The following is a 23,403-nucleotide window of genomic DNA, read 5'->3' as shown; positions in this document are numbered from 1 at the left end:
AGCGGATGTTGGCAATTTGATCTCTGGTTCCTCTGCCTTTTCTAAAACCAGCTTGAACATCAGGAAGTTCATGGTTCACATATTGCTGAAGCCTGGCTTGGAGAATTTTGAGCATTACTTAATAGCGTGTGAGATGAGCACAATTGTGCAGTAGTTTGAGCATTCTTTGGCATTGCCTTTCTCTGGGATTGGAATGAAAACTGACCTTTTCCAGTCCTGTGGCCACTGCTGAGTTTTCCAAATTTGCTGGCATATTGAGTGGAGCACTTTCACAGCATCATCTTTCAGGATTTGGAATAGTTCAACTGGAATTCCATCACCTCCACTAGCTTTGTTCGTAGTGATGCTTTCTAAGGCCCACTTGACTTCACATTCCAGGATGTCTGGCTCTAGGTCAGTGATCACACCATTGTGATTATCTGGGTCGTGAAGATCTTTTTTGTACAGTTCTTCTGTGTATTCTTGCCATCTCTTCTTAATATCTTCTGCTTCTGTTAGGTCCATATCATTTCTGTCCTTTATCGAGCCCATCTTTGCATGAAATGTTCCCTTGGTATCTCTAATTTTTTTGAAGAGATCTCTAGTCTTTCCCATTCTGTTGTTTTCCTCTATTTCTTTGCATTGATCGCTGAAGAAGGCTTTCTTATCTCTTCTTGCTATTCTTTGGAACTCTGCATTCACATGCTTATATCTTTCCTTTTCTCCTTTGCTTTTCGCTTCTCTTCTTTTCACAGCTATTTGTAAGGCCTCCCCAGACAGCTATTTTGCTTTTTTGCATTTCTTTTCCAGGGGGATGGCCTTGATCCCTGTCTCCTGTACAATGTCATGAACCTCAGTCCGTGGTTCATCAGGCACTCTATCTAACAGATCTAGTCCCTTAAATCTATTTCTCACTTCCACTGTATAATCATAAGGGATTTGATTTAGGTCATACCTGAATGGTCTAGTGGTTTTCCCTGCTTTCTTCAATTTAAGTCTGAATTTGGCAATAAGGAGTTCATGATCTGAGCCACAGTCAGCTCCTCGTCTTGTTTTTGCTGACTGTATAGAGCTTCTCCATCTTGGGCTGCAAAGAATATAATCAATCTGATTTCGGTGTTGACCATCTGGTGATGTCCATGTGTCGAGTCTTCTCTTGTGTTGTTGGAAGAGGGTGTTTGCTCTGACCAGTGAAAAGTTGTTTCCAAGTTTGAAATTCTGTTTTTCTCATCAGCTATCTTGAAAACAACTCTTCTGCTGTTGGCCACCTCTGTTTGGGTATATTTACTGTGGCAGATGTTAATTCCAATCAGTTTAATTTAATTGCATTTTAACTATCTGCAGAAGACCTTTGTTCTTTGCGATAGCAGAAAGCAAATTAATTTTGGCATAATTAAAAATGCAGTGGGTCATAAAAGTTAAAACAGTTTGATTTATCTCAGCTGATAATTAAATTAGCTTGAGTGCATAGTGTTTCCCACAATAATAAAATTTCATACCATCTCTTTTTCGGCACAGCCTCACGGTAGAAGACGGCAGAAAAACCACTCGTGTCATCTGAGAAAATATATAACCAAATGAAAAGCAAGCTTCACATATCTAGTTCTAGGTGGGAAACCCAAGGGTCCAAAATTTAGTTTTTGAAAACTAAAAACAATTCCTGGGGTCAGACGTGGTCTTTAGGTTTCATGGCAGTTTTATTTTCTTGGAATGCTTTTATGTCCTAATAATTGTCAGAGTACAGAAGTACAAAATAGTTTTAAATAGCATCTCCTGCCTTGTGTAATTTACATGAACAAGCAGAATCTGAAGATCAAATAGTCCTGAGGCTTTACTTCAGTAATCAATTCTAATTTTCATAAGTAAATTCCAGTTCGTCTATGACTTCATCTGTCTCTGCTGTGAGTCTGCTACTATCAATCACTTTTAAATCATGTTCGTATTAACGTGTTGCAGGCACTATTCTCTTTTTCTAGATTTCTGAGCTTTGGCTCATCTCAAAGCTACAGAAAGCTTTCATTACTGTTGATACAGAAGAAATTAGTTGAATATGCATAAGTTCCTTTTTTTTTTTTTTTCTATCTTTGGAATAGAAATTGGAAGGAGGAAGAAACTGAACCTTAAATGTTTTGGATAATGTGCATTTTGTTTATCTGCATAATAACTGTGTTTCCTGAGCCAAAAGCCAGGAGGTAGAACTGCATTCATAGTAGTAGTAATAAAAAGTGTTTTAGAAAGTCCTGCATTAGGCCTGGGGGCTCTCCTTCCCTTCGGACTCCCCTCAGATAATTGGTGTGGAGGAGAAAGGAGAAGATGGTGTTTGCTCACGTGGCAGTGCTCTGGCTACCACCTGCTGTCCATTAATCTGTTCCTTTTTGGCTTGGGTTCTGGGAAGTCCTGTTAGCTGCCAGGGCTGCCAATGTCTGATGCTTCTTCAGCGTTTTTCTCTTTTCTACCAGCCTGGCTTCTCAGGCCTATTTGAACCACAAGGTATATGAAGCAAAATGAAGCTCGTATTGGAATTATAATAATTTAGAAAAAAAGCAAAACAGCCCTTTTAGTTTCTACTGACTTTTCTCTATCGGAGCTGCTCTTCTGGGAGCCAGGCTGAAGGACCATCTGAAGGACAGGTGCCGTGTTGCAGTCAGGTACCCTTTCAGTGTAACCTGGCCAGACTGGCACATGCAGATCCCCGTCCCATTGTGGGATGCTCTTCTCCAAGAGACTCAGAGGTGCCCTAGACAAATGTCTCTCTCTGGAGAGTTGTGTCTTTCCTCTGGAAATAGCTCAATGCAGGGCTGAACAATATAGAGCCTTAACACTGGCAGTTGTGTACTGCCATAGTGATCGATGTTTCTTGTGGCTCCGACTCTCCCCTTCCTTCTTTCTTTAGAGACGTTTTTCCTTTTTTTTTGATGTGGACATTTTTAAAGTCTTTTTTATTGAATTTGTTACAATACTGTTTCTTTTTTATGTTTGGGTTTTTTTTTGGCCACAAGGCATGTAGGATCTTAGCTCCCCCATTAGGGATCGAACCCACACCCCCTGCATTGGAAGGCGAAGTCTTAACCACTGGACCACCATGGAAGTACCTTCTCTTGCTTTTTTGTGTTGGACTGTGTGTTGTAGCTGCACTGTATACTGAGGCCCTTTTGTTAATAGGAGTTCGTTAAATCTTTAATTGCTCCTCTATTTATTGTTTCTGCTTCTGTCATGTCACCCAGATACCTGACATAGTAAGTTGGTAGAAACAAGTCAGAACATCTGCCAAATAATTTTAATTGATTAGAGTTTTGAAGACAAGTTGCCCAGTTGAACCTTTTAAGGTGATCAATCAGTTCAGTTCAGTTGCTCATTTGTGTCTGACTCTTTGCGACCCCATGACCTGCAGCACACCAGGCCTCCCTGTCCATCACCAACTCCCAGAGTTCACTCAAACTCACGTCCATCGAGTTGGTGATGCCATCCAACCATCTCATCCTCTGTTGTCCCCTTCTCCTCCTGCCCTCAATCTTTCCTAGCATCAGAGTCTTTTCAAATGAGTCAGCTCTTCACATGAGGTGGCCAAAGTATTGGAGTTTCAGCTTCAACATCAGTCCTTCCAATGAACACCCAGGACTGATCTCCTTTAGGATGGACTGGCTGGATCTCCTTGGAGTCCAAGGGACTCTCAAGAGTCTTCTCCAACACCACAGTTCAAAAGCATCAATTCTTCGGTGCTCAGCTTTCTTTATAGTCCAACTCTCACATCCATTCATGACCACTGGAAAAACCATAGCCTTGACTAAATGGACCTTTGTTGACAAAGTAATGTCTCTGCTTTTTAATATTCTGTCTAGGTTGGTCATAACTTTCCTTCCAAGGAGAAAGCGTCTTTTAATTTCATGGCTGCAATCACCATCTGCAGTGATTTTGGAGCCCCCAAAAATAGTCTGATGCTGTTTCCATTGTTTCCCCATCTATTTCCCATGAAGTGATGGGACCAGATGCCATGATCTTAGTTTTCTGAATGTTGAGCTTTAAGCCAATTTTTTCACTCTCCTCTTTCACTTTCATCAAGAGGCTCTTTAGTTCTTCTTCACTTTCTGCCATAAGGGTGGTGTCATCTGCATATCTGAGGTTGTTGATATTTCTCCCGGCAATCTTGATTCCAGCTTGTGCTTCCTCCAGCCCAGCGTTTCTCATGATGTACTCTGCATATAAGTTAAATAAGCAGGGTGACAATATACAGCCTTGACATACTCTTTTTCCTCTTTGGAACCAATTTGTTGTTCCATGTCGAGTTCTAACTAGGGATGCTCTAAACTTTATGAAAGTGAAAGTATTAGTCACTCAGTTGTGTTCGACTCTTGGTGATCTCATGGACTGTAGCCCACCACGCTCCTCTGTCCATGGAATTCTCCAGGCAAGAATACTGGAGTGGGTAGCCATTTCTCCTCCAGGGGATCTTTGCAACCCAGGGATCTAACCTGGGTCTCCTGCATCGCAGGCAGTCTTTACTGTCTGAGTCACCAGGGAAGCCTCGTAAACTTTTAATATGTCTTAATTTTCCTTTCCTTTCCCTCCTTTGTTATCAAACTTTTGAAAGACCTGTGATTTAGAATGGTAAGTAGATATTTAATGTGGGAATCCTTAGTGCTAAGTTACATATCAGACTTCATTTCTTTGGGCTTTGTGTTTGTGAAGCAGTGAAGAGTTTGGAGAAAAAAAATACAAATGATGTGGAAATCAAAGTTCAAGATCTTGGAGCCATATATGTATCAGTATCCCCTTGACTTTCTGATCAGCCTGTCCCCAAATTTTAGGGATCTTAGAGGGGTTCATCCCTCTTAGAGTCTGAAGATGTGTTAATCTTAGGGTTCTTCTTTTTTCTGATTTCACCTGACTCATCATTCTCTAACTCCTGCCCTCCAGAATTATTGGATAAGAAGATATGTTTAAGGATGTTCTTTTTGAATGAAAACCTGTAATAAGCATAGGTCCAATTGTTGCATTTTCTGGAGGAAATATTATTGGAGACAGTGTTTCCTAGAGGATTTCAGTCTTTTTCCCTCCATACTGAATTTGTAAGACTATTACCTTAAACATTAAGCTCCTACTTAATACCTTCATTTCATTTTTGCACTACTCTTTGGATTTGTTTGCGTTCCACATGGAAATTCCAAGAATCACAAGCCTTAAGTGATTTGAAACTAGAATCCCACCAGTTCAAAATTTGCAAAATGCGTTAGTTCAGAGAAAAACGGGCTCCTCTGCTTCTTACATCATTTTCCACATGATATTTTCCACCAAAAGTTTATGTTATGTAACAAGAATATGGACTGTTATTGACTGGAAAATGGAAGGTGGAAGAAGATTTGTAAACACTCACACAGGAAGACAGTTGTCCACCCACAAACCTTACTTTCTTTTCAGCATGCCACATGGGTCTAGCCAGTGTAGTGTGTGATGGTCATTTTATGGCCTGTGAAGTCCCTACCCTCTGTTTCTAGAATGTGTGGATCTTTTACAACCTGTACAACCTCAGTAGCACATTCCTAGGGTAGCAGAATATCCACATTGACAGCTCATCTGCCTTCTTGGCTGAGCCACACTAGATACTGTTTCATCACTACACTGTTTGTTTCTTCTTTAATTTCTCTCTGAACAACAGAAGAAGCCTCACTATCTCTCAGTGCCTGAAAGGACAAAATCTTTTATGAACTTTTTTTCTTTTGCTTTCGTTGGTTCCTCATGTCCTTATTTTTCTCCAAGACAGTACCCAAAATAATTGAAGAAGAGACTTGAGATATTTGCCTGTTTAGAGTGCTGAACTGTTAGAAATATTCCAAAAAAGTTGTGTATTTTGATTACTGAGAAGGCTCCTTCTCTTGCTCAAAAGGGCAATGATGACCTATTCCATGAGCACCTACTTTGAGAAGTAGGGCAGGGCTGGCTGACCTAGCTCCACTGTGCAGGTCTGGATCCACTCTAAACTTTAAATATGGTGCTTAGTCACTCAGTCGTGTCTGACTCTTCGAGACCCCATGGACTGAGGCCTACCAGGCTCCTCTGTCCATGGGATTTTTTCAGGCAAGAATACTAGAGTGGATTGCCATTTCCTCCTCCAAACTTTAAATGTAATATGTCCTAATTTTCCCTTTCTTTCCCTCCTTTATCATCACACTTTTAAATGACCTGTGATGTAGAATGGTACTGGATCCACTGTGAAGACCTCTGATAGAAATCATTGCCCTTGTTGGTACTGAGCATCTATGAATGTTGACCCATAAAAAAGAATAAACAGAAGGCAGAAAGGAAAGCTCAGGCTTGGATGGAAGATAGACAGACCATTGTGTTTTCTTTCTTTCCTCTTTAGAAGTCCACCTGGACCCCTGCAGAACGTGGTGTCCCGTAGCAGACTGTCAGACAGTGTGCCCCGTCGCAACAAGTGACCCAGGACAGCCCGTGCTGGTGGAGTGCCCTTCCTGCCACCTGAAGTTCTGCTCGTGCTGCAAGGATGCTTGGCATGCAGAAGTCTCCTGCAGGGACAGTCAGCCCGGCATCCTGCCAACAGAGCATGGGTAAGGAAGGAAACTTGATCTTTGGGATCATTCACCCGTGTTCTTAGAAATCTGTTGCTTGGAGAAAGAGCCATATTGTGATGAAATGTCTAGGTGAGTTCTTTACCTGCAAGGCTTTCCTGAGAAGTATCTCAGAATGGGTATGTTATTAACTAAGAATCACCAAATCAGCAGGTCTAAATGGATTTTAGTTAATTACCCGAGAATAACTTTCCAGGTACGCTAGAGGTAGTCTTAGGAGAAGGCAATGGCACCCCACTCCAGTACTCTTGCCTGGAAAATCCCAGGAGCGGAGGAGCCTGGTAGGTCACAGTCCATGGGGTCACTAAGAGTCGGACACAACTGAGCGACTTCACTTTCACCTTTCACTTTCATGCATTGGAGAAGGAAATGGCAACCCACTCCAGTGTTCTTGACTGGAGAATCCCAGGGACGGGGGAGCCTGGTGGGCTGCCGTCTATGGGGTCGCACAGAGTTGGACACGACTGAAGCGACTTAGCAGCAGCAGCAGAGGTAGTCTCTCTGAGTTTTGATTTCTCTTTAGGTAGGAGGCTGTGGTCCTCTGGTTCTCTGTATGTAGGAAGTCATAGCTTTTGTCCACAGCCATTTGCTTAGGTACCATGACTGCCTACAATTGACACACATCATTCTTGCTTGTGAAGAGGTGCGGAAATGATTTTCTTAGCTGACTCAATTGCCGGTGCGTGGGGTGTGCCAGTCATATTAAAAGAAACAGCAATAGAAACAACAGCCCTTCAGGGTAGTATGCTGCTAAAATTCATGCTTACTAGAGGAAAAGAGCTTATCTTTTGATATTTTATGCTCTGAAAAAAAACAATAATGAGGTTGAGAATTTGCTATGATGAGAAGCAATTCACTCTGTACCATGCAGGACAGAGGGTATTTATGGCAGCGGCAGGGCCCAGAGTGAGCGAACTTTGTGTTTGATCCCTTGATTTGCTTGAGGCTACGGCTGTTTTGCATCAGCAAGAACAGAAATAACAGTGTTGGCTAGTTGGCTTAATCACTCTGCATCCTTGAAGTATGGAGGGCCATTCTCCAGGAACAGAAATGCTACTTGGTGTGATGCTGTGCTTAAGTTGCCGACCAAATACATCAAGAGGAGAAAAAGAGCTAGCACATGTGGCAGGCATGTGCCCACTTAACCAGTACCAGGCACATTTTCACTGCCACCCAGCAAGGTCTCCAGGAATCACAGGACAATGTGAAGATCCCAGAGGAGAGACAGAGTTCTGACATTGCCACTGGTATCTTTGTGACTTTATGCAAGTCACTCAGCCTCTATGAGTCTGAAAGTAAAAAAGTGAAAGCCACTCAGTCGTGTCCGACTCTTTGAGACCCCATGGACTATACAGTCCATGGAATTCTCCAGGCCAGAATACTGGAGTGGGTAGCTGTTCCCTTCTCCAGGGGATCTTCTCAACCCAGGGATTGAAGTCTAGTGCTCTATTAAAAAAAAAAAAAGAAATGGGAGGAATGAAAATGGCGGCTGTCCCACTGCGTTATAGGGTTATTATGAGCATGGAATCCAATCATAAGTTTGACCACACTTTGTGAACCTGATGTCTTCATGTGCTGAGTCGTGGTTTTGATGAATAGTAGCTAAAATGCAATCCAGGCCTGGCTCACACAGGCCGCCCTCCACCTCAGTTCCACTTATTTTCTCTGCCCCTTGAGCCTGTAAGCTTTGCTGGCCTGTTCATCTGTCTGAAGCAGGTCTTTTCAGTGATATTGGGCATTTATTTGAAAGTATTGACGATTGACTCCCTCCCATCCCCATCCGTTTGTTTATTTGCACAGATCGTTGTATAGATGATCTCTGCCCCTGTTGGATCCTGAGCTGGTTTTTCCACCACGTGGCAGACTTCTTGTACTTTTTAGTCAGACAGCGTGTGCTCAGAGAATGAAAGACTAATTTGGCAAAACAATGGATTAATCAGCTATGGAAAATACAATTATGTAATTCACTCAAAGCTAAAGATAAATAAATTAAGCTTCTTTGTTTTGCGTTATCTGAACAAGGAGTAATCTGCACTGCGCCTGTTTTTACCCCCACCCTGTTCCTGGGACATGAAGTTAAGTACAGCCAGCAACGAGTTCCCTCCCTACCTATCAGGAGCCCTGAGAATTCAGTGGATGACCACAGAGTTCAGCTGTTTAATTATATTCAGCCCACTTTACCCGTAGCTCTGGTTGGTGTACATCTTGTCCTAGATTTTTAAAATCACTCAGCATTCTTGATCCTTACACTATAATTTCTCCTTCATTTCTTTCTAGAACCCTCTTTGGGACGGAGGCAGAAGCCCCTATTAAGCAGTGCCCAGTGTGCCGGGTTTATATCGAGCGCAATGAAGGCTGTGCTCAGATGATGTGTAAAAACTGCAAACACACGTTTTGCTGGTACTGCCTTCAGAACCTGGACGTAAGTGCAGCCCAGAAGAGTCTCCCCGTGTATCCTCCTCCATCCTGTGTCTATGCGACAGCCCATATCTGATGGACTTTCCTTTTAAAACATTGAACCTGTTTTGTTTTGTTTTTCCTGCCAAAGAAAGTTATTTTTCCTTAATGAAACATCCTGAGCCTGCTTCTTCACATACCTCTCTCTGATTACTTTGAGTGTGTCGTCCTACCTTTAAAGGCAAGCTTTTGTTTTAGGGACATTTCCAGCTTTGGGGGCATTGTCTCATTCTGTTGTTTAAAGAACTATGAGCATGGTCGTTTGATTTTGCTCTTGTAATGAGTTACCACAGACTTGTGGCCTAAAGCAACACAGATGTGTTATCATTGGTTCTGTCCATCGGTCGTCTGCCATGGGTCTCCCTGGATTAAAGTCAAGTTGTCTTGGGACTGTGTTCTTTCTGGTGACTCTTGGAGAGGACCTATTTCTTTGCCTATTTTAGCTTCTAGAGGCTGCCTACATTCCTTGGCTATGGCCCCTTTTTCCATCTTTAGAGGCGACAGCATCACATCTTTCTGAGCCTTCTTCCATAGTCTTAGCTTCCAGAGCCATTCCCTCTGACTGAGGGAGAAAACGTCTGAGAAAACGTCTCTGCCTTTAAGGACCCATGTAATTAGATCGTGCCCTTCTGGATAATAAGGGCTAATCCCCCCACCCCACCCCAGCCCGTCTCAAGGTCTTTAATCACACTTGCAAAATCCCTTCGGCCATGTAAGGTAACACATTCACATGTTTTGGGGAATAGATCATTGGCATCTTTAGGGGAGATCCTCTGAGTAGGAAATGGTAACCCACTCCAATGTTCTTGCCTGGAAAATTCCATGGACAGAAGAACCTGGCGGGCTACAGCTCATGGGGTTGCAAAGAACATGACTAAGCACAGCACAGCACATCTTTAGGGGATCAGTTATTCTGCCTGTCACAATTAGATTGCTTTTTTCTTCTTTAATTTAAGGAGAAAAGCCATTTAAATGAGTGGCGTCTCTTAATTACTATTTCGTTCATGAGCGTGACAGCAAGATTGTTACTGCTCTCCCAGGGTTCCCTTCCCACATAAGGGATCTGGTCTAATTGTTCTTTCCCCCCGCTATTTGTGAGGTATGTCTTTTCAAGTTCGGGTGCAGTTCCATTCAGTCCAGTGCTGAGGCTAATGGTAACCTCATTTAAAAGGTAATATGAAGAATTGATGAGAATTCTATTGTTTTCAATTCTAGTGTTTTACGGTTTGCAGCGACATATTCCCTTTAGATATTCCCTATTTTTGCAGTTTGTTTATAGTTATTCCCTGTTTTGGCAATTCGGACCTTTAAAATATGTTTGTATCAGTGTAAGCCCTCAGTCACAGTTGGATGGGTGGCTATTCTTTTTGCAATTTTTTGTTTTAATTGCTTGAAAGTGAAAGTTTCTCAGTTGTGTCTGACTGTTTGTGCCCCATGGACTATACAGTCCATGGAATTTTCCAGGCCAGAATATTGGAGTGGGTAGCCTTTCCCCTCTCCAGGGGATCTTTCCAACCCAGGGATCGAACCCAGGTCTCTTGCATTGCAGGCGGATTCTTTACCAGCTGAGCCACAAGGGAAGCCCTTTAATTGCTTTGTTTGCTTCAGTTTGTATCGGTCTTTAGCATTATACACACTCAGTGAATGCAGTTAACATGGCTGTGTGCTGGCCACCACATGCCTGGTTTTTAACTAAAAATTAGACAAGTTATTTAGGCTGACATCTATGAGTAAGAATCTTAATCAGCTTGATGTCAGGGTTTCAGGAAGGCATATGCATTGGGGAGGAGAAATTTGACCTTTTAGACTCTAGAATCTCCATGACTCAGGTTGACAGACAGGTGTTCATTCTGTTAAAAAATGTGATTTGTTATAACCCCTTGAATTACAATTAAGTTTGAATTATAATAATGTTTGATATTTGAGATGTCTCCTAATTCCAAATGAATGATACTCTGGATGAGGGTATGACTCATGATTATGTACCCCTCATGCTTTACAAATGAAACAAATCCAGTTTTTTCCCCTTCAGGTTTAACCAGCTTGTTAATAGGATTCACATCCACAGAGGTTGAGCCCATGAGGTTCTCTTTAGGAGGCAAGAGCCTAGGGGAATAAATATGTGTGCCAGATCGCTGCATCCTTCGGCTGAAATGTGTTCTGGGTGTGGTGTTGCAAAGAACACAGTGTTGTCGCTTGAACTGTTCTGGTTCTCGAGGTGAAATGGTACAGACATGAGATTGCTAGGTGCGCGGCATCTTCTGGTCATTGTGTTTTGAGGCCTCATTTTCCTGGATTTTGGCCAGGGACCGTTGGCTTGTGGGTCACGATGTGTTTCTGTAGCCAAGTGTTCCGTGTCAGATGATGGTGTTGGTCTTTATTTACAGGGAAGTTTTAGTGTCGGTCTAGAGGAAGGGGGATTGTCCACAAGCCAAGCCTGAGACCAACACCAAAAAGAGTGATTTTGAGTTTTGCTCTGGGGAGTTGGGTTTGTTCCCGCCTTGATTCTCATCTCCACTGTTTCAGAGGATGAGATAGTCTTCATCCTCTGCTTTGGGATCCTCAGAGACTTGTCCCCTTGGGTTCTATCTTCTCTCTCCTATGACTTTAGCTTCCATTCCCTGCTCTCTAACCTATGGATTCAGTTATGTCCCATTTAACAACAAGTAACACTTTTCTCAAGGCTGCAGCTTTGCCTTGCTGCCATTCTGTTTCTCTCCTTCCTTTAGAAGCCAAGCCTCTAGCTCTTGACACTCCAGTCATTGCAGTGACTCAGATAGCCAGACCCTGACTGTGTTCTCTCAAGGCTTTGAGTGATTCCTTCTGAGTAAAATCCAATGGATACTTTAGTCCTCCCCTTTCCTAGATTCTCTGCTGCCTTTGACATCTTGATCACCTCCATTCCAGTGAGACCATCTCCTCTGATTTCCTTTCTGGCTGCTGCTCAATTTCCTTTCCAGGTTCTTCTTTGGTCTACTCTTTTGTTTTCTCCCAAATTTGTGTAGAATAGTCACTTTATTAGTCAAAGTTATCCAGAGAGACAGACCCAATAGAATAGATAGGTGGGTAGATAGATTGATTCTTGGGGATTTAGCATAAGGTATTTTTTCACATGGTATTGGAGGCTGAGAAGTCCCATGAGCAGCTGTCTGTGAGCTGGTTGGCCCAGGAAAACCAGCAGTGTCCTTCAAAGCTCAGGGAGCCAGAGAACAATGTTGTATATTCCAGTTCAAGTCTGAATGCCTGAGAAACAGAAGTGCCAAGGGCAAGAGAAGATTCCAGCTGAAGTGGTCAGGGAGACAGGTATTCCCCTTGGCCTGCTCTTAAATATGTGTGTTCTATACCCTCTCCCTGGGTGTAATCTCATCTACTTCTCTGGATTCTTTGGCCCAAGGACACTGTTTCCCAAGTCTTCTTCCCAGAATCCAGATATGTATAATCAGCTGCCTTTTGAACAGCACTGCTTGTACGTCTCAAGTTCAACACGTCCAAACTGTGGCCATCATCTTCCCAACAGAATCCTTCTCTATGTTGTCCCTTCCCTCAACAAAGTCCCTGCCTCCTACCCAGTGCTTCTCCCTCATCTGGGGCTTCTTCTCCCTGGTTCCCCATCCCGTTAGTTACCTACATAATTCTGCATGACTGTATTTACCTCTTGTCTGTCTCAGCCACTGGCGTGTGATCTCAGCTGGTTTACAACAGAGCCTTTTAGCTATCTCCTTCAAGGTTCTTTCATTCCATACTGCACTTCTACTAGAGTTACCTTTCAAAGATAATCAGTCAGGTCGTTAATCTTCTTTAGAATCAATAAAGAGTCTCAGGGACTATAATCTGTTTTCACACAATGATTTATAAAACTACTATCATCTAAGAATTGTCACTCGGGAGTTCTTAGAGCCCATCGTTAATTTTATCCACTGAGGTGATCTGATGGGGTTAGTACCCGTCTCTTGATTCAAAAACTGTGTGTTTACCAAAACCTCTCTCTTTGTTTTTCAGAATGACATTTTCCTCAGACACTATGACAGAGGGCCGTGTAGGAATAAGCTTGGCCACTCAAGAGCCTCAGTGATGTGGAACCGAACACAGGTACCCCGACCTTAGGAGGAGCATAAGAGAAGCCAGGCTTTAAATGGGTTGAAAAGCCCACCTACTCAGTTTCCCCGCCTCTATTCCCTTCTTACTCATCCCAGCCTGAGAGGTTCTGGGGAACTTCTGGGCGTGAAGTTAATCCAGGAGCCCAGTCTCCTAGAGAAGTGGAGAGTCAGGGTGACAGAGCAGACAAGAATCAGACTGGCCAAAGAGTTCGTTCAGGTTTTTCTGTAATACCTTATGGAAAACACTCCAGCAGAATAAAGGCAAAGCCGAATGCTCGTTCCTCCTGAAAAAAACTGGTAGAGTGAATTCCCTAGAGCCCTTTGGGGCATGTTTGCTATGGAAGGCAGAAGTCTTAAAATCCCATGAGCTGTGTTGGGGCGTGGAAGCCTCTGTACATACCGTTGTGTGCTTACGTGGCAGGCTCAAAGGGAGTCCTGAGATTTATTTTTAAGAGTTTTTCATGTTCCTTTTGAGGAAGTTGGTGTTCATAGCCTAGTAGCCATTATTAACATCCCTCTGAGGATGTTACCGTTTCCTCTGAGACTGCTGAGAAACAAGTAGAGAGGCAGCCAACACGGACAGTTCATGATCCCACTGAGCTTGCGCCAGAGCCTGAGTGAGCATTTGGTTTGTCCTTGGTGTCTCCCTGCTTTATCTCCAGTTTAGACCATTGCCGGGCACTGGATGGAAGCTCTCATATTTGTAACTGCGTCATGTGCCTGAGACGGTGTCTTAGTTCGAGCCGCTGTAACAAATGACCATAGAATGGAAGACTCAGACCACATATTTATTTCTCATGGTTCTGAAGACTGAAAGTCTGAGACTCAGGTGCCAGTGTTGTTGAGTTCTGATGAGGACACCCTTTGTGGCTTATAGATGGCATTCTTCTCACTGTGTCCTCACATGGCAGAGAGTAGAGAAGAAACCAGCTCTCTTGTGTGGCTTCTTATATCCCATCATGAGGACTCCACCCTCATGGCCTAATTACTTACCAAGGTTCCCATTTCCACACATCGTCCTCCACTTAGGGATTAGAGTTTCAATCTATGAAATTTTAGCAGGGGGCAAGAGCAGTCCACAGCTGATGGTGGTGTATATACATAGAAAGACTGACGTGCTGAATAGGCTTTTCTTCTACATTTCCAGGTGGTTGGGATTCTCGTGGGGTTGGGCATCATCGCCTTGGTGACTTCACCCTTGCTGCTTCTGGCTTCCCCGTGCATCATCTGCTGTGTCTGCAAGTCCTGCCGGGGCAAGAAGAAAAAGCATGACCCATCTACAACCTAAAGAGCTCAGTTCGTGTCCGTGTGCCGCAGGTGTCTGGGTTATACAAGACTGCAGTGCTAAAACCCCACTTAATGAACTCACCTTCTCCTCCCTGCCAAACTTTGGAAGTGCCTCTGTGTCCAGACTTTGAACTTGCCTGCCCACCTTTGGCATCCATAAAGGCCAAGCGCTTCTGTGTGTGTTCCTGTGTAAAGAGAGCCCAGGTTCAACAGTCCAGACTGTGTCTGTGGAGTGTGTTGATAAGCTCTGGGTTGATGAAGAGAAACTAACACATCATCGTGTTATCATTCAAAGGCTTCCCCAGTGGACTGTTCAACTTCCCACCAAATCCATGAAGCCTGAATGAACACTCGGTATAATAAATGCACTGCCAACCATCATGACACACACTCTCACTGAGAAGCCAGAGTCTGTCCTGGGTTGATTTGACCATCACAAGAAGCATAAGGAAAACCTCCTGTAGGAGGGGAAGAATAAGACTGTTTAAGGGGAAATTCTTGTAAGAATTGTTATTCTCATGGGAATTATAAGAGGGCTGCTTATCTTGGGAGTTGATATGGTGGTTCTGCCGGTTACTGGGCGTGCTGCTTTTGCCAGTAAGTTGGCAGAAACACAATAGGTTTCTCCTGTGTGATCTCAGCTTCAAGCCAGAGACTGCTATGCCAAGGGAGTTGGCCCTTCCCAGAAAAAGGGCTGCATGCAGCAGGTGAAACCGTCTGGTCTAATTTAGCATCTGTCCCTTGGGTGATCAACTTTGCCTCCAGCCAGTAGTGGTGGTCTGCAGGATTGTTTAATATGAAGTTTGGGTAAAGTGGCAGGGATTCAGAATCGTCATCGTAGGTATCAGGGACCTTTCTTGAGCTCTCTGTTCATGTGCCCAACAGATTTAGAATTGGACCTACAAGTACCCACCAAGAGTGAATATTAAAGTCATAGATATATCCAGAATCTATGTAACTTGCCGCTTAACTAAAGTTTGAATCCATTGGGCATGAATGGATATCTCCAATAGTACACACAAAATACGTGTTTACTTGAAACCCATTCTGTCTTCTGGGGCTAATATGGTTTATTATAAATCAACCTAATTTTTTTTGCATATTATATATGTCAGTTTTGGTTACAAGTGCATTAAGTTACCCAAAGGTTTCGACTCGTAACTCTTAAAGCAGTACTCAGTATGATGCCCTGTCAGTTTGTAAAACACAGATCGATAATCAAATTATTTATGTATTTTCGAACACAGTTCAGAGCAGGCCTCTTCCCAGCAAAGTTTTGCTCTTTCAGCATCTGTTCGGGTGATCTTGAGTACCTTTTGTATGTACAGGGCAGTGATGTAACAACAAAAAATACCTGAGAAACAAAATGTCCATGCTTTCTGTATCTTTAACACTTTGTGTTTGTATCACCTCATGGTGGCTTATTTTTCCTGTTGTACCATCCAGTCAGATTTTGAATAAACGAGTTTTGAAAAGACAGTACCTTTTACTATAATTGCCATTAGCAAAGTAGCCTGGTACTTCATGAGAACGGTATTAAATATTAGTGGACGGCTCTTTCTGAAGCTCGGAGTACCACATCAGGACCTAGGATATTTTCTGAGGTCACTGGACAACTAGACTATTGTATTGCTGCTATCCCTGACCTGTTATTACAGAATGATGCTTTGCCTATGTAATGGATTATATTCTAAGTGGGGATGTGTATATTAAGGAACTTTAATTCACAAGTACATATTGATATCCAATGTATGTAAAATACATCTGTTGGTTGTGTACATTTTTATTTACAGTTTGTATAGAACATAGATGAGAACTCTGGGAAAAATTTTGAATGGCAGCCCACCCCAAACTATTTTTAATCATTCATTAGAGATTTCTCAATAGTGTCTTTATTTTCCTTTGAAACTATAAATACGTCAGAAAAAAAAATCAGTATCTTCTTCTATCACTGTTTTGTACTAGTATAAATATAAATGGACATAGATTTGAATACTTTTCTTTGTCTTACACTGCCTCATTATAGAACAGGGCATTTACAGCTGCTCAGGGGATCACAGGGACTCAACTGAAATTGAAATTTTGTATCAAGAATGTCCGTCATGGCAATGTACTCCCCCACATTAATATACTCTCCAAGCTTGGATCCACGAAGAATCTTTAAACAGGGGCTGATTTCACGTAACCTAAAGTGCTACATTATCAGAAGCAGAGCTCTGGAATTTGAAGAAAAGGAGGAAGAAAGCATTAATGCTCTTTCCTTGGCAAATTGAAGGAATATGTCTTCTCACAGAAATACTATGAAAGAATTAGCTTACTTTTTTGTGGGGAGTGGGGAGTGTTTGTCCAATAGATTTGAAATAACTGGATTTAAGTTTTTAAATGTTGAAAAGTGCCTGAAAATTGGTTGATTTCTTAAATCGCTCAACAGTTTGGGTTGTGTGAGACTGTTGGAATCAACAGGAACGGGTTGGTTGGTTAACCCAAATATATCTCTGGTGCATCAGAGGGCAAGCTGCAAGCCAGTCTAGAGATTGTGTTTATAGTGGGGAAAGCTGACAACTTTGATAACAGACTGATGCTTTCGTTTTGTATAACTGGCCAGAGAAAGGGTTGAACCTTGTCTCCTTCCTGTTTGTCAGCTCTGTTCTTTGCTAGTGATCTCTGTCTGTCCTAGGAAGAACTATGGGTCTATTTAATGATATTTGGATGTCGTGGCAAAAATCTTGTGTTTGGGGTATTGTAGTCCACTTGAAACAGAAATTCAAAAAATCCTTCACCGCATTGTCATCTGGAAGGAATAACTCAGCATCCAGGTGAGGTGGGGAGGTGAAGAAGAAAACCATATGGAAGCAAATTTTGGAAACTTAGGCATCCTGTGTTCATGCCGTGAATGTTTACTCCTGACTTGAAACCTCTAGTTTGAAAGAGGCCTTTGAAAAAACAAACAACTCACAGTATAAATTTTCTTGTAGCTGGCATCACAAAAATCCTTACCTATTCAGGTTTGAAAATCGATGTTGGTTTGAATGTTAATCACTGTTTCTTAGAACCCCAAAATGTCTCTTAAAAACTATGTAGAATCTAAATGTGTATTACTTTAGCCTTCCCTACAAAGTGCTTCTAAAAAACTGTCTGTTCATGAATGGATACCTTCATGTATATAGAATATGTGTATATGTGTGGTTTGAAAGAGTTTCAGAATGCCTTAGATGAATGACATTTTATAAAACTGTTACAGTGGCTATCTATAGGCTATTACATCTCTGTTGATTCATGATCCAGAAAGTTTTGTTCTGTATTTAAGAAATTGCTGTTGTGTTATATTTTTCCAAGTATTTGAAAGGAAAACACCTGGCCTCTCTGGCCCCAATAAATGTGGAGCAGGAAATCAAGTGTGTTATTTTTTGTTATGGTGTGTAGTTCTAGACACATTCAGTTTTATCGTGAAGGCGCCAACCGGGTCACTATTAAATCTCAAGTTTGGAATTCAAAAAAAGTAACTTCTGTAATATCGTATGTGGAAGTAACTCTTGTTACCTTGTTTCTTAAAAGAAGTAAGAGCAAGTGTGATGCCTTCACTCATTGAAGACTTTTTTTTTTATTTTATTGGAGGAAAATTGCTTTACAATATTGTGTTGGCCTCTGCCATAGTGAAAGTGAAAGTCACTCAGTCATGTCCGACTCTTTGTGACCCCATGGACTGTGTCCATGGAATTCTCCAGGCCAGAATACTGGAGTGGGTAGCCTTTCCCTTCTCTAGGGGATCTTCCCAACCCAGGGATTGAACCTAGGTCTCCCACATTGCGGGTGGATTCTTTACCAGCTGAGCCACAAGGGAAGCCCGAGAATAATGGAGTGGGTAGCCTATCCCTTCTTCAGGGGATCTTCCCGACCCAGGAATCAACCCAGGGTCTCCTGCATTGGAGGCAGATTCTTTACTGACTGAGCTATGAGGGAAGCCTCTGCCGTACATCAGCATAAATCAGTATACATATGTCCCCTCCCTCCTTCCTGAACCCCCCGTCCCATCTCCTACCCCATCCCACTCCTCTAGGTTGTCACACAGCTCTGGATGGAGCTTCCTGTGTCACACAGCAAATTCCCACTAGCTAGCTGTTTTAAATATAGTAATGTATATGTTTCCATACTTGTCTCAGTTCATTCCACTCTCTCCTTCCCTCACTGTGTTCACGAGTCTGTTTTCTATGTCTGCGATTCCTGCTGCAGACTTTCTTGTTGTGTATGTGATATTCCACACTGCCAATACACAGGCACTGATTACTATCCAGAAAAAAAAAACAAAATAATTTAGATCTTTGATGATCCTGATAAAAAATGCTGCCAGGCAGCAGAGCTATTAGTTCTGTTAAATTTGTGCTGGGCTCTGTGCACTTTTTCTAACCTTCTAAAAGTCTGTTAGAATGTGTTTCCTTGTTATAATTTTTTAAAGAAAGGGTTTACACGTGGAGGGTTAACTTCAGGTCATTTCCATTTGATTAGTATTCAAGGCAGGACTAGCCTGAAGTTGAGTGCCAGAAGTTGGTTAACAACTAGAACTTGTGTCTCTGCAAAACTGGAAGCTCACATTCCTATACTGGTGTTGATGCCTTTTTTTAATTTAATTTTATTTTATTTTTAAAATTTACAATACTTTTTATTGAATGTTATTTGCTTCTTATACAATATCTAAGTTGGTAAAGGATCCATCTGCCAATGCAGGAGATGGCAAGAGACATGGGTTCAATTCCTGTCTTGGGAAGATCCCCTGAGTCGGAAAGAGGAGTCTGGTGGGCTATAGTCCATAGGGTCACAAAGAATCGGACATGACTGAGTGACTGAGCACATACACACACACACACACACATACACAATACCTGAGTACAGAGGTTTATAATTGATTTATAATTCAAATTTCATTTTCTAAACATTCAGCTTGGAGGAAATCAATAAGATCACTTAAAAACACTTTTGGGTTATGATTTCTTAATTTGCTTAATCGTCTCCTAAAATGTGAACATTATTTCATTTTCAAAGTGTGCTTATTATTTGCTGAACTTGAATTTGCATTCCCAAAGAATTATTGGATGAACCCTTTTTTTTACAGCAGTGATTTTAATTAATCCCCTAACCAGCAAATTCATTGCAATGTAAATTATGAATCGAGTGAATTAGGAGGAGAATTATAATTAGGTTTTCCTGTAATTCAATTATTTTCATTTGTTAGATAATCTAGTTTTTTAGACCCTAAAGATAGCATCCAGTTCTACATTATGAGAAAAAATTAATTTCTTTGAATAATTTAATAGCAATTAAGTACAGTTTACTTATATATTTTTTCATATGCTTTCTAAAGAATTTTTGAGAACAGTGTTATGAAATAAATGGAGCAGATATTGGATCTACTTCATAGAGAAAGCAATGGTTTTGTGTACATGTCCTGCCAGGGGTCATACTATTGATAAGTGGCAGTTAGAAAAAGAATGCCATGGAGCTCCCTGGTGGTCTAGTGGTTAGGATCCTGGGCTTTCAATGCTGTAGTCTGGGTTCGATCCCTGGTTGGGGAACTGAGATCCTGTAAGTAGTATGACCAAAAAAAAAAAAAAGAATGGCAGACTCCTTGGAAGTATGTTAATGTTCCTTCATCAGTTGGTAATTCTGAGCTTGCATTTACTCTGAAGTCTGTGAGTCCCAAGAGAATGTCCTCCTCTTCCAATTATCTGTATCAGTGGAATTTACTATTAAAGAGAATTTATTAGAGTTTGTGTTTTGGTGTGTCTGACAGCATACCTAGGGCAAAGGGCCACCCCTGAGATCAACCTGTCACTGCTTGGGGTTCAGTGAGAGGAGAAGAGCAGGAGACAGGAGGCGAATGGTGATTCCTTAGAGAAAGAGTGCAATGGCATGTATCTGACTTGCTAATACGGGAACCAGAACTATATAGCTGGGTCCATGTGCGTATTCCAAAAGCCGAAGTGTTTATCTCTTCCCCACAAATACGAGGTACATTGTCATCAGTTCCTTTTAATGTTTACAGTCAAGACTCAAAAGTGATTAAGGCAGATCCAGATCTTTCCCTCTTAACATTATTAACTTGTACTCTAAAGTGGATTTGTAGCCTAGCGTTAAATAAATCAATCGATGGGAAGTTTCAAAAGCAAGAAAAGGAGGGCTAAAGAAATTAATGAATTTCAGAGCTATATAAAGAAGTGCTTTGAATTTCACTTTCTGCATAAAGTTTGTCTCTCAGTTTTGTCAATTTTCCTTTTTTATGTGTATTAAAACTAGGATTCAGGCTTTTGATGAGAAGCATATTAAGTCTGTGGAGAAGGCAATGGCAACCCACTCCAGCACTCTTGCCTGGAGAATCGTAGGGACGGCAGAGCCTGGTGGGCTGCCGTCTGTGGTCGCACAGAGTCAGACACGACTGAAGCAACTTAGCAGCAGCAGCAGCAGATTAAGTCTGATGTTAGCCATTTTATCTTGTGGTTCCCTAGTGACCTGGCATGATGTAAGGGGATATATTTTCTTTTGAGGGGAGTGGATGGGTGGTTGACATTTACACTATTGAACGTATTTAAATAAAATGAACATGAAGATTTTCTCGAGGTGAGTTTTGAGACTTTTGATTATTCATCGGCCCTGGCTGAATTTTTTTGAAGTCAAGCCAGTTTGTTTAAATAAAAGCAAACAGGTCCAGAAATCCACACACTGCCCCACATGGTGTGTTCCAAATTCCAGCCTGGTCCTAGGACTTATGCACCACAAGGGCACTTGAACAAGGTTGGGAGAGTGTTGATCGATCTGTGTCACCCCGGGCATAGAACCCGGAGGCAACATCATCTGACCTCCCTGCCCTCTGCCAGTCCTGGCAGTGTGGGGCTGGGAGGGGGAGCGGGCAGACACCTGCCTTGTCATAAGTGGCTTCAGTTCCAATCTGGCTTTGCTCTTCACCGGTGGTGTGATGTGGGGCCAACCGCTTATCACATGGTGTCATTTCATCCGTCTTAGCTCAGGCTTTGGAGGATAGGTTGAGATCACGAATGTCAAAGTGCATCTAAGTGTTCTTTGATAGGAAGGGAAGGGGAGGGAGCCGGTGTACAGGGTGTTCTGTGGCTCTGAGTTTGAGTGACGAGTTTGCAGCCAGACACTTTCCAAATAAGAAAAGAACTGAGATGCTGCTGCTAAGTCGCTTCAGTCACATCGACTCTGCGGCCCCATAGACCGTAGCCTGCCAGGCTCCTCTGTCCATGGGATTCTCCAAGCAAGCATACCGAAGTGGGTTGCCTTGCCCTCCTCCAGGGGACTGTCCCAACCCAGAGATCGAAACTGCATCTCTTATGTCTCCTGCATTGGCAGGCAAGGTTCTTTACTACTAGTACCACCATGTTCCAAAGGAGAAAAGAAAACTGGGAGGGGGTTCCCCAAAATACATTTCAAGCTCGTGAATGTGTGTTAGGGAGGAATGACTTCCTCAGGAAATAAGTTATCTTTTTAGATTCAAAAAAATTCCTTCACATTGCTTATTCACGAATAGTTCACAAGCATTTGGCTGATTTTGTGCTCAATTAGAATGGGGGATTTAGAGAGAAAAATGCAGAGTGCACATCTGTACAATGAATCTTTTTCTCGGGTGTAGTTTATGGTAAAAAACTTGCATTTACAACATGCCTCATGGTGGGCAAAGTACTTTCAAACACATTTCCCTTGACTCTTCATGCTATTCTAGGAAGTAAATATTACTATGCCCCTCCTCCGATTTAGAGATGGGAGCAGAGACTCAGGGGCTAGGCAACATGGCATAAGCTCATGAAGTGTGTTGGCGGCAAAACTAGAATTTGAATCCACACCTTGCATGAGCCAGCCCAGGGCCTCTTAGCATTATTTTAATTTTTAAAGTCATGACTTAAAGCCACACATCCATTAATCTCAGTTTCTGTACATCAGAAATCTGGCATGATGTAGTTGGATCTCTGCTCCGGCTCTCGCTGGGCTTCAAGAACAAGGTGTTGGCCCGGGAGTGTTTTCATCTGGGGCTCAGGGTTCTCTTCCAAGCTCACTGGTTGTTGGCAGAATCCAGTTCCTTCTCACAGCTTCCATGTGGTGCCCTCTGTCTTCAAGCCGTGTCGAGTCCTTCCCATAATTCAGATCTCTTTGACATCTTCTTCAGCTGCATCTTTCTGACTTCCATACTTTTAATTAAGTGGTCAATAGGAACGCAAATTTGTCAGTTTCAGTAGGAAATTTAACTTTTTGCTGTTGTTTCCCTGTCCCGTGAAACTAAGCAGTTTGCGGATATGATAGCATCAGCTGGAAGAAACCACAAACTCAGGGAAAAGTTAAGAGCAATATCTATCTTCCTGAAGGGGAACTGTTGCTCTGAAGTTTCAGTTAAGCCTGGCCATGGTCAAGGCGTTAATTGTAACCTCGCTTCTGGCTGGTGTCCTGGGAACGTCTGCTTGGTTTTTACAGGAAGCAGATTTTTTCACATGGGCTTAGAAGAAAACCTGATCTCATCTTTCTAAACAAATCTTCAGAAGGTTCATTACTGGACTGGATCTCGTGTTGGATTCAGGAAGGACAACTCCTTTCAATAGTTGGCTTGAAGTACAGGAGGGTGATTCCACCCAAGTCAGACGTATAAAGACTGGATTTCAGTTAACCAGTTGCTGAAGTCAGGGTCACCACCTCTTCCCTTTTCCCACACCAATACAGGGATACAGATACTGACCAGATGCTTTAGATGTTTTAAAGTAGAAAAAAAATTTCAGATGTGATTTTCTGATATGCTATTCAAATGCCATCTGCAGATAAATGGAAGAGATTAAAGAGTTTTAAGTTATAAATGAGGGGTCACAAGAGTATGATGTAGGATCAAGTTTTGGGTCAGTACAATAGAGTCACTCAAAAAATATCTCCTCTGGGAATCAACCTACCTGACTTCAGGCTCTACTACAAAGCCACAGTCATCAAGACAGTATGGTACTGGCACAAAGACA

The 23,403-nt window shown here is 42.3% G+C and overlaps 1 protein-coding gene across 2 annotated transcripts in view; it reads left to right on the top strand.

Moving 5' to 3' along the window:
• The window catches only part of RNF144B (ring finger protein 144B), a 159,530-nt gene extending 141,731 nt beyond the window's left edge, over positions 1-17,799 (top strand). For both annotated transcript variants that reach the window (XM_070778335.1, XM_019985765.2), the window contains exons 5-8: positions 6,338-6,542; positions 8,841-8,985; positions 13,020-13,109; positions 14,265-17,799. In XM_070778335.1, coding sequence (XP_070634436.1) covers positions 6,338-6,542; positions 8,841-8,985; positions 13,020-13,109; positions 14,265-14,405 — 581 coding nt within the window. In that variant the 3' untranslated portion in view covers positions 14,406-17,799. The remainder of the gene's footprint in view (positions 1-6,337; positions 6,543-8,840; positions 8,986-13,019; positions 13,110-14,264) is intronic.
• The last annotated feature ends 5,604 nt before the right edge of the window (positions 17,800-23,403 follow it).

The sequence above is a fragment of the Bos indicus genome, chromosome 23, assembly GCF_029378745.1.
Source record: "Bos indicus isolate NIAB-ARS_2022 breed Sahiwal x Tharparkar chromosome 23, NIAB-ARS_B.indTharparkar_mat_pri_1.0, whole genome shotgun sequence".
NCBI classification, from domain to species: Eukaryota; Metazoa; Chordata; class Mammalia; order Artiodactyla; family Bovidae; genus Bos; species Bos indicus.
Note: the sequence above shows the minus strand (reverse complement) of the source record. Positions and strands in the feature narration are given on the sequence as shown.